The 12,162-nt window shown below is 42.0% G+C and overlaps 1 protein-coding gene across 2 annotated transcripts in view; it reads right to left on the bottom strand.

The window, feature by feature from the left end:
* LOC134634691 (matrix metalloproteinase-16-like) overlaps positions 1-10,616 on the bottom strand; it is a 75,800-nt gene extending 65,184 nt beyond the window's left edge. For both annotated transcript variants that reach the window (XM_063484020.1, XM_063484021.1), the window contains exon 1: positions 10,114-10,616. In XM_063484020.1, coding sequence (XP_063340090.1) covers positions 10,114-10,239 — 126 coding nt within the window. In that variant the 5' untranslated portion in view covers positions 10,240-10,616. The remainder of the gene's footprint in view (positions 1-10,113) is intronic.
* Positions 10,617-12,162: the final 1,546 nt, after the last annotated feature.

The raw sequence follows: 12,162 nt of genomic DNA, 5'->3' as shown, positions 1-12,162 counted from the left end.
CATTCAGGAGAGACTCAGACATCCAGATGTTCAACAAGAATGCTGAACTGAGGTGAACTCGAACTAACTTTCGTCTCATCAGACCACCTTCCAACGAGCTGACTTGGCCTGTGACTTGACGAGCAGAAGGCGGGCTAATTAGCCGATGGGTGCCATCAAAAGGCCACCTTGTAAGGCGACGGGATCACTCCATTATGGATGAGACGTGGCTCAGGAAGCCCGGTCGTCATGGCAACACACCGCCATCACACAGCAGCTGCTGATGTTGGCATTTGTGACTGATCAGCTGATAGGGGCTCGGTCCCCTCAGGTTACAGAGACGCAATGTGACCTATGTTGGAGATCACATGTGCATTAGCTGTTCACTGTGAGCTTCAGTCAGAGGATGAGGGCTGTAGAACAGCTACAGTTAGTGTGCAATACAATCGTTTTTGTTGTTGTTGTTTTTGTCTCATGAACAATTTACAGATATGGCCGTGGATTTCATGGTATTCTAACTTTCTGTAGGTTTTTCTGCTTCTCAACCTTAGCCCTGTGATAAAGGGACAGCAACATTTTCTCAGCCTGTCTGCAAATCTCTGAATTACACTCCTACTTGGAGCGGGCTTGTAACAGACCATCAGCAAACGCAGAGAACGCCAGAGAGTTTGTTTACAAGCTTGTGAGAAATTTCACAGGCATGATGGAACAGAAGAGATCAACTGTTCATCATGTTTTAATTGAGCTTTGTCAGGCTGAGTGCACATGCTGTTGCTGGAGATTTATAAGAAATTATATTCTATTATATACAGACAGTGATAGAGCCAGAATATGTTAATCGAAGCAAGAAAGTGCTGAGCATTTCTTACAATGCAGTGGGACATCACTTCTATTAATTTTATCTTTTCTTCTTGTCAGACTGCAAATCTCTGTAGGCTAAAAAATGCATTTCCTTGGTCGCTTACTTTTACTATTTGGTGATACAAGCATGACATCCATCTAGAACATACCATGAAGAAACATTTAGTAATTTTATTTTATGATCAGTAGCTGTGAAAATGTTGTTATTAAGCGCTAACAAAGTGCACAAGGACATTAGAATTTAGCTGAGTGATTGTGCTCATCAAGTGTGTCCACATGGGAGTGAGAGTTGCAGAGAAATGGTTACAAAAAGTTACTCGTGGAAAACAGCTGTTACTGGATATAACTATTGTTCTATGATTATGTGTTTAGCCTTCATTGCACAGGCCTAGAGACCGGTCTGCACCCTCCTGCCAATGGAGAATATCTACCTCCAGAGTAAAGTTGTGTCTCAGAGCTACAACCAACACATTTCAAAAAGTGCAACTTTTACTTTGAAGACAAACGGTCTCTGTTTCCAGTTCGGGGTTATAGTTTTCAGTCTGCAGTCTTCTATGCAAAGAAATGGCAATCGTAGCCACCTGCTAACAGTCAAAGAAATTGTAAGGAGAATTTAGGTATTACACCCAATATCTCTTTGCCACTAATTTCATGCTAGCGGCTGGCAGCAACCTTCAGCAACCACTTGTCAATCGGTCACGGCATGCACATTTTTTTCCTAGCGACCGGTGGTTACCATAGCATTGCTGACCAATCTCTAGGCCTGCATAATCGAGGCTCTAGCGGTCAAATTCACAGCAGCTGCCATGAACCATATGCAACTAGTGAGTGAATATTCATTTTTCTCTTGCAACCAGTGGTCGTCAGCTGGTCTCCAGCCAGTCTGTGTGAACAGAGCTTAAAAGCCTTTATCTCTGTCTGGCCCATGGATAGACACAGAGTATGCCTCAGCTTGAAGACACTTTTTAAACTGTGGTAGTGCTATTTTAAATTAGATCTTATAGTTAAACCATTTTTCTGGTGGCTGTACTAGTCTTTAATTTTTCAGGAGGTCCACATGTCGAAACTGTGATCAAACTGAGATCTAGCTGTCAAGAAATGGCCAACCAGCCTTTTCACAAATAGGTAGCTGCATTTAGCAGAATGGAACTCTGTGTGTCAGTTAAATTGTTGCCAAGACAGAAATACAACCTGTTAAAGGGCAGCACCTGTCAGTTGTGGCCTCAGACACTGAAAGCCCTTCTATTTTCTATTCTGTTCGTCTAATGTGAATGATTTACACCCCGGCATGCTGACAGAATACAATTAGCTCCCTGCTAGGACAGAAAAACAGTATTGGAAGACCTTGCCCCGAGTCTTTTCTACACTACAAATAACATGCTGACCAATTACTCTACACTTTAAAAAGGAGAATGAATGTACTTTTTAAAAAAATGATTTCAGCTGCAACTGTTAAGAAAGCCTGTGCTCAAGCATTACTGTTGAGCACATCCAGCCACTTGATTCATTAATAAACATTTAGCAGAGTAGAGACATTACATCAAAATGTCCTGTGAGTATACCCAGTGATGATGGTATGAAGTGGCTCTATCTGTGCTGCAAGTTGGAGCAGAGCTGCTAGAAGTGATCATCTCTCAGCACAGGTGACTTGTGGGAACAAGATCCCAGCCTTCTGGGGAAGCCTGCCACCTCTGACCACCCTGAATTATTCATCGGTTACACGCCGGACCACTGCGAGTATGCCAGGGTCGTCAAGGCAACCGCAGCCTTTTCCTGCCCACACAAATAACCGCATACCCACATGATTCAAAGTGCTGTACTCAAATTCATACTGTAAAATTTAAACGAGGGAAAAAGAATCAACCTGACTTTTAATGAAACCAAAACCATCGTCTGCACTTCATGACCCCGATGCGATGCGATGACTGCAGAGGCTGAGCAGGGCGCTGCAGCACATTTAGCCCCTAGTGCCTACACACACACACGCACACAAACACACAATGGCTTTATGCATGCCATGTCCACCCTCTCAGTGGCCCCATTAGGACGAAATGTCACAAAAATGTCATGGAAAAATGTCAGAGTCTGATCATACATACTGATCAGAACAGCGGGCTTTAAGTGGATAATCTTTTGGGAGCTTGTCAAAGTATTTTAATGACTTAAGATAATGAAAAATGACAGGAAGAAACGTCAAGATTATGGCATGTGACAGGAGCTGCAGTATGACATCAATCCTAAAAGACAAAAACCTCCATGAGGCTGTTTGATACTCAGGTTTCAAAGTACATTAATTTCTGCGATGAAGCCCAATCGCTAATTCAAACACGGTGAAATGTGATTACATGCACGCGGGAACAGATTGAAACAGTTGTCATGACTCACAAAACTATGCGTACGTTTATATGTACACACACGCACACACCCCAACACACCCCTGAGCGTTTGTCAAAAGCCTAATTGACAGACTTACACGTGATGCCCCATTGGCACCATCTAATGTTGCTGTTGTTGGTGACATTAAAGATTTAACAGCTCAGTAAGCTGTGACCAAAGACGCGTCTTAGAAAGAAGGAGACTGACATGCAGGGAAAAATTCTGAACAAAACATAATAACAACAAGTGGCTGCTCAGAGAAAGTCAGGTGTGCGTGTGTGTGTCTGCTTGTGTATGTGTGCGTGATTATGAATCATTTACGTCTGTGCAGGTGTTGTTGTATTTCTCCAGGATTGGGTGAACAGACTGACATAGACACCCCAGTGGCTCACAAATCTGCTCTCTTACCAAAGCCAAATGACGTCAAGAAATGATGTGTGTGTGTGTGTGTGTGTGTGTGTGTGTGTGTGTGTGTGTGTGTGTGTAATCCATATGATTCCTCAGTGAGAAACGAGGGCGAAGCGCACCAATATAAATACACTCATAAATATGCCTGCGTGCACTCAGACACAGGAGGTGAGCTCATGCACACTAAGTGTACTGTATGTAGGAGGAAAATACGGCTGCAGGGAAACAAAAGCAACAATTTAATATCGACTTTGTTAAAGATAAATTGTTAAGAAATAGCCACCTACGTTTTCATGCAAGCAGAAGCCCAGCCACTGATGGAACACGAAGCCCGTGCCGCAAAAGGACGTGATGCATTTTCAATTGGGGGCTATTTTGGAGAACTGTGTAGTTAAGTTGTTAATATCAGTGCTGATAACCACTGTGGCGCAGGGAAAGTAAAGAAACATTCAGCCTTCATTAACTGTAAATTCAAGGAAAAACACACCAAAGTACTAAGCACACTGTTTGACTGCCAAGCAATTTCTGGGAAATGTGTCTTGGGGAAGAAAAAAAAAAAAAGCACGCCAGTGAACGCTTATCACCAAAAATAGCAAATGAGGTCTGTTAACACTGTTTTGTAGTGTATGGTGTTATATTAAAACATAAATTCTCTCTATGACCTGCAGGACACACACGCACATGGTGTGTCATCCACACACATTCGCATCAATTGTTTTCCATTATTTAGATGCCACTCAGGGGCTGAGCATGCCAACTGGTAACATGAGCTGAGACGTGGGGATGAAGCTCTCCCATTCCTCACACAGTGACAACAGCACTGAGTAGTTTGCACTGGGCAGCACTTGAGCTTGGCTTTAGCCCAGTGCTGAAAGCAGCTACACTGCCTACATAGCTATGTAAAGAATAGTACAGTAATAGTTTATTTAATTATTATAAACTTACTCAAGGGATAGTTTGTAAAACATGCTTTTGTTGTCACAGTTGGATGAGAACTTCTCATCCCATCCTTGTTTTGTGACCATTTAAAAATGAAGCTAAAATACAGAAGACAATAAGCTTTGATTAGCATAATGCCTAGCCCAGACTGCACAACATTTTTGCCCTTTATGATTAGGGGAGGGGAAAATGTGTATCTGAAAATCTTTCCTTTCTGTGACTTTCTGTGCGCGCTGTCTTTGAGGACATGTGCGATGGTCATCAGGAAGGAGACGCTAGCTAGAGATTTGCAGAAAAACAAAGTGACACTGGATGTGTTGCTCAATTTCAGTTCCAACACCAATGCCAATCACCACATCGGTCAGTTCCAGTCACAGACTTGAAGGAACTGCCATCTAAGACTCTGAAAACTTGTAAGAAGCTACTTCCTCTGATCGCAGCTCTGACTTTCAGTTGCTGTGACACACTATGAAATACAAAATGATCAAGTTGCATTTTCATTCCTGATGCAAAGCAACACCCTACTTTGTTTGTTGCAGGTCATAATCAGGCTCAATTCATGTAGTCTGACCTGAATTTGAAGCTGATTCAGCACAGCCATGTAGTTAAATGTTAAACTAGCAAGTTGGTATTAAAAAAATTATATCACTGCATGCAGCATAGGTATAACAATACATTCCAGTTCAAGTTTGTAGGATAATTAATAAACATGTAAATACAGATGTTTATTGATGCTGATTGATGCATTTATAGTTTTGGACAGAACAAAGCAAGCCATCTTCATTTTTCAATTATGCTAAGCTAACAAGCGTTTATATTTATTACAAAGATGTAAAGTGTATGCTTCTGTTTTACACTTATGGCCGGTCTATTACTGTGCAACAAAAGGTCAAAGTTCGGTTCTGCCTCATGATTGATGATGATCGGCTCTTTCACGATTCCTCACTAACAGGTGAACAAACAGAGCGAGCTGACAGAACTCTTGGTTGGAGTTAATAATCACAGCCGACAGTCAGCAGAGTCTAGCCACCTTTTATTAATTCATTCATCCATCTGAGAAAGGATGTGTTAACAGATGGGAGTACAACTTTGCGCTGTCTTTGTTGTACAGCAGATTATCTCTGACTAAGCAACTTGTCTTTGTCTCTAGCGAGCACAGTGGCATGATTCAAACACTTCAAACACTCAGAGCGCAGCTCTGCACCTGATGCCTCCCAGTGAAACACTGAGTGTAACCAAGGCAGCGTGATGCTCACGAGGCTTTAGTGGGTGCACATCGGTGTTGTTGTGCTCCAAGAGCATCTCAAATGTAAATCACAGATCACAGAAATACCTGCAAGCAATACAATTAACATTTTGAGTGATTAGGCCATCTTTGATGGAAAGCAAAGCAATAAAGATGTATATGGTCATGTTTTTATAACATAATAACATATTTATATTAATATAAACATATTCAAAGTATTCAAATTCCAGAGGAAAAATAAACACTGAGGAAATGTTTCAGACACACTTTTCTCTTAAAGTTGTTCCAGTGTTTCAGCAAAATTCTGCTTTTCTTCCTGTAACTGACAGGACACATAATCATATTTGTAAGGCTTCTCCAGTGGAAACTTATATTATGTACATAATAAATGAGTGACTATTTGTGGTGCTCCATATTACAGCTTTATTGTACAATATAATCCAACTGAAAATGTACTGTGAAACTAAACAGATTATTAATCTCACAGTGTGTCACTTAGTGGTTAAATAACAAAAATATGTAGATTAGCAAAGAAAATTAGGAATCAGCACATGCTACACTGGCAAACTTCTGGCTTCAACGTTAGCATTATAAGGAACCCAGACAAAGTCCTTTTAAATACTGCACTTTGTGTCATGGATATATCTTCAGGAATGTCAGCATACCATGTCAAAGTTGGCTCAGGGGCTTGCATGCCATGTTGCTAACATGATTTTTGATTATCTGAATAACCATCAAGTTGTAAGAAAACTAGCTACTTTATGCAACTATTTTTTGTTTAAATGATATACATTTACTTTACCTGGTAGCATGCTAAGCACTGCCACTAAAAGGTAGTGGTAAAGCATATAGAGGCTTTATTTACCGACCACTATTAAACAACAGAACAGAAGAAGAATACAAGATTAACTGCGAAGCGACAGATTGATGAAACAGCTGTGAGACTATACAGACGGCTACTTTCAACTTTAGGAAAGAAAAGGAAGGAAAATTATGTCAAGGCCAAACTGTGTCAGGTACAGCTAGCAGACGACAAGAGTACCACAACTATACATAGTCATTTAAGGGGGATTTAAGGGTAGGAGGTGATCGTGGAAGAATAACTGACTAGGTAACAGTGTAAAATGGAATCATACATTTCCTTGAAATGCCTATCTCCAGTGTAGTTACATTTTGGTATGTGTGTTAGAAGATCAGCATGAAATCAGATACACCAGAGGCTGATCAGCCAGTCATCCATCATGGCCAATCAGCTGAAAACAGCCGATTGGCCCATCGATCTGTGCATCTCTACTTCAGACAAACTTGGAGCGTGGCCGAGCACAGCTCGGCATGTCTCTGCATTTGTGGCACTAAGTGGAGAAAACGCTTATGAAATATTAAGTTACATTTCTCCCTCTAACTGTCTGATATTGTCAAACAGGGATAGGGGGAAAATCTCTCTGTTTTAATTACTCTGAATTATGTAAGAGCTAATGATAAAAATAACCTGAGATAGATCAACTGCTTGCAAGGCCCACCTACAGCATGACGCCTTGCAGAGAAAGCACTTACTTTATTGGCTGTCGCACAAAAAACGTTGGCTCCTCTATGTAAAATCAATATGGACTAAAACAGAAAATAATACTCACAAGGAGATAAACAAAATTAAGTCGAGCCTGAGCCATTGTTAATGGCGCTGTCCAATTTGCAGAGAGAATTACTTCAGGGGAGACAATCGAATGGACAAAAGCTGAAGAGCTTTCAGAAATCTTTCTGCAGTAGCCATGTATAGTGCTGAAGTGAGGTGTTACACGTTCCTATTAATTACTCTTATCACCGAGTGACAGGCTGTCCTTCCTGTGAAAATGTCATCCAAAGCAAGAGGAAACAGGAGAAACAAGTGGGGGAATGACAGCATTACAGCCACTTTGTCCGTGAAGTCAAATCCAGGAAGGTCGGCAGCGAAGGCTCCATCCAAAAGGGTGAGGTTTTCTAAAAGACCGCAGTCTGACCAGTAATCACAGGGCAGGCTCAGGATGACCTCCCACCTCAAACCACACCTGTTAATTAGAGGAAATACTCATCTGTGTCTACTCTCTAGAACACTTGGTGTAGGAGTAAACACAGTCCTAACAGCTGAGCGAGTGGCTCCAGTGAAAGCAGCACAGTCTCCAAACAGAAACTGTTTAGAAAGATTGCAAAACTGCAGCCAAATTCTACCAGCCTGGAGCGGGACTGCACAGCATGTGTTTTACTGTGACTTTGCTCTTCTTTAAATACCCCTTAGGATCAAATTAAACACACTTTCTTTTGGGGTTTTTTTCTTTAAGCCTCATTCATTGCTCTTTTCTCCCGTGCCGGGCATTCCCACTTGAAGCAACTTGTCAGTTTAAAGCCCACCTGATGCTTAAATCAAACTTGTTGTTGTTGTGCAGAGCAGAGTGCAACTTTCAGCAGCCTCGATGCCTCGCTCGTCTCATTTGTGACAAAGACGACAGCTAAATTAGGGACCAGAAAATGTCTCGCATTACGGCAGAAAGCCCACTTTTCACTAGCAAATGAATGAGAACGTGTGGAGGCTTTTTCAGTCCTCCACACGTGCATGAAAACGCAGTAATCATAGATATCAAACTGCTGTAAGCACGCTTGTGAGCTTGCTGGCATCTTTACCTGACAGGCACAGCAGGGGGCTCATCTTGAGGTACTTTGCATTAATATGCACGCTGGTGCTGTTGCATTTATTTGTAGGTTGTCAAAGTTAATCAGCTCCAGACCATTTGGCTTCCTGAGAATGACTTATTAAAGTTGAGGGACTTCGAAAAAAGACAAAAAAGAAAAAGAGAGCCACGACCGCTGAGCACATTCACAATTCAGTGACACAAAGAAACAACAGATGCAAGGGCTGGAGGTGGATAATAAGATTCAAGTGGAGGTGGACGACGTGGGAGAAGGGAACGCTCTACGAGAGAATGATGATGTTAACGCTAATAATGCATTTTTCATCAGGTTAAAAGGTACCGAGCAGCACGGGTTATTATTATTATTTTTTTACCAGAGATCAGGCACAGAGAAAATAAAAAGCCTCCTGTAATCATCATTAAAAACTAACGAACAATACTCCTCACATCTTCCCTCCTTCTGTCATGTGAGCCTGCACACATTAACTGAATAACCTGTAGCATCTGGACTAAAAGTGCTGCCTCTCTGCCTCTGGCATGCCAAGCTTGCAAATCATGTGGAAATGTGGATGTGGGACTCGAGTCACTGTCAGTACACATGCCAGGATGATCCTGTGCAGCGGCTCCTGTTTGCATGTGTGTGCATGTGTGAGAGAGATAGACAGGAAAGGGGCTGCTGAGCGCAGTGTCACAGTCTTCTCTGGATGTAAAAGGGGCAGACTTGCACGGCAAAAGCCACAGATTAAGTTGCACACCATCTTGAAAGAAACACTAGCAGAAGTTGGAGAGATTATTTTTAAAAGTCTGAGTCTCAGAGTTCATTGGCACAACACTTGTAGCCTGAAGACCTTCAACTACCCATTAAGCCGGGAGGTCGTTTCAGAATACAAGCTGCCTTTGTGAAGGAACCTTCCCTGCTTTGTTAAATTCTCATCTGGCTGCCCACATTGTTCTCTGTGACCCCATAAGATCTCCTTCCTGCAGAGTGAAGCCTTAGACCTGAGTTTGTTTGTTTTTTGTTTGTTTTTGCAGACACGGGGTATGTGAATGCAGTAAAACCACTAAAACACAGAAATCTCGCACATACCCACTCTGAATGTCTGCCCATTGACTTCTGACATTCTTGCTGATGCTGGCTCAGTTTTTAAATCATAGGGTTATGCATTGTTTACATACCTAAATAAGAGTGGACATGTTCTTTTGTTTGTGGGTTTGGTTTTTTATATATATATATATATATATTAAGGTAGCCCACATTTTGTTTCAATCCAAAATTCAATGTTTCAGCACTCTGAGAACACAAACAAGCACAAGCTGGGGAGGCAAATAAAGCTTTGAAACCCTCTAACAATACCTGCACTTCCATTCAGAAATGCACATTCCTTGGGAAACTGTCTAAAAGCGGCTACCGAACTGGGTAGAACTACAACCCAGCTGGGCATCTCACAAAGGCTCTGTTGTTGTTGTGGTTGGTGAAACATCAGCACAAGGGACTGGAGTTACAGAGCAACTCTAACACTTTATTATTATTATTATTATTTTAAATGAGGATAAAAAATAACACAGTTTAATTTAAAAAAAAAAGTGAAGCTGTTGTTGTGCGGGAAAATCTCTTGGATGTCAACAAATCAGTCCTGGTCTTACCTCTACACTGAACGACTGCTCCTCTCCGTTCACGGCACATAAAATCCACAGCAACAACTGCAAGCATAACGTCCCCATACAGCAGCTATTAAGACATCTCCTACTGCGGAGCGCCAATAAAACCATAGTGACCCCCGCTGTTGGAGCTTATTGTCTGCGCTCAGTTTTATTTGCAGGCGACACAGAGAAACGGGCAGCGGGAATAAATCCTACACATTTGGCAGCAACATCGCTGATGTCTCGCTGTCTCTCTTGCGGTGCCGAAAGCAGAGGACGGGGGAGAGAAATGGGCGAAGGAGCGGATTCGTCGAGCCCTCGCACCCGCTGCTTTCGCCGCGGTTTCGGGAGGAGGTTATCCCCGGGGAAAGAATCGCTGTTAACGCCTCTCAGGCGCCTCCTGGTCCCACAGTCCCCGGGTCAGTCCTCCGGTACACCGGCCGTTGTTCCAAGCGGACGCGTCCAGCCCGTTTTCTGCACCGCGCGGCATAGCTGCCCGTTTTCAATCGTGTTTCCCACCGAATGCGCATGTGCACACTGGCACGAGCGCCCCCCTCCCATCCCCATCCTCATCAAAATCCCAGATAAAAACATAACAGTCCTCATCCTGCCAGTGCAGTTTGACACAAAAGTAAGAAGCGCTATTTTCCCACTCAGCATATTCTGCTATTGTTCTTTTCTTTGGGTAAATAAACACGCAGGCTTCCGTATCTGGCTCCATGGCATTTTTCACATGGCAACAAGCAGGGACAGCTTATTATTGTGCTAATATAACCAACTTTATTTCATAACTTGAGACGAGTAGAAATAGCGACTGTTCATAAATGCACCATAAGCCTTTTATGATGTAAATATTAAACTGAGTAGCATAAAAGTGCAAGTTAAATATATTTTAAAAATAATAAAAATGTTTACATAGTTTTTATATCATTTTAATACCTTCTCCCTATACTGCTATGTATATTTAGATTTTCATTCTTATTTTTATGATTTCTATCAGCCACAGCCAAACTACATGTAATGTACTCCTGTGCCCATGCGTATGGGATTTCTGTATCCATGTTTTAAACCCTCCTTTGCCAATAGAGGGCGATGACAGGCTCAGTGTTCAACCACCACCCTCAGTGTGGGTGTGTAATCATACTCTGATATCTCCTGTGTGTCAACTTGGCTTCCAGTATAAGGTAATGATGCCATCAGGAGTGTTGTCACTGTAGAGAAAGTGATGTGTTCACGGTTTAAGAGCGCTCCTTTTACAAAGAAACCTTTCATCAAAGTCTCATCTTTGCATTAATAAAAGACTGTGACAAATCTGTGTCATTAATTATTGGCAAACAGAGTTATATTGCCTTTGCAATGGCACCTGGGTCCTCATTAATACACAAAAAGTGCCACATTAAAGAGCCTCTGTTTAATCTCCTCGTATAATAAAGAAGGGGCAGGCATAATGACCCAGGTCAATGATTTTCCACTTAAACTAACACCAGGGGACGAGGAACAAGCAGCGTGTGTGCCACAGCAAAAGGTAGGTGAGCCACACTATTAGGCTATTGATGAGAGTTGACTTTGCACACACACTCCAGCTTCATCCTGGGACAAATTCTCACACTAAATGGATAAAACTCCATTTAAAGTTTTGAAAAACACTGGGAGCGTAAGAACAGGCACAGTTTGGCTTGAACCCTGTGTGATCCACGTGAGTTCTGCAGGGCATCATGTCACGCTGACTCTTAAAAAAAACATCATCTTGCTTATTACACTTCATGGAGGAAGTATTAATTATAGTTTGCAGATGTAAGTTTATTGTATCTGGACAGGAAATGGCAAACACTTTGGGGCACTGTGTCAGCTCATAGCAAAGGGTAAAATTTATTGTGTGTCTAACAAGGTGAAGCTCGGACTCATGAATTCTTGATTCTTCTTTTGCACAGCTCTGTTCTGAAGTGGTTAGGATGCCTCGTCAGTGATGAGAATGTAGACACCCAGTAGAGTATTTTAAAATTAATGTGACAAGCTTTAATTTCCAAACTTTAGAGATGATGATTATGTTCT

This window comes from Pelmatolapia mariae, linkage group LG9 (assembly GCF_036321145.2).
Source record: "Pelmatolapia mariae isolate MD_Pm_ZW linkage group LG9, Pm_UMD_F_2, whole genome shotgun sequence".
In the NCBI taxonomy this organism is placed as follows: Eukaryota; Metazoa; Chordata; class Actinopteri; order Cichliformes; family Cichlidae; genus Pelmatolapia; species Pelmatolapia mariae.
Note: the sequence above shows the minus strand (reverse complement) of the source record. Positions and strands in the feature narration are given on the sequence as shown.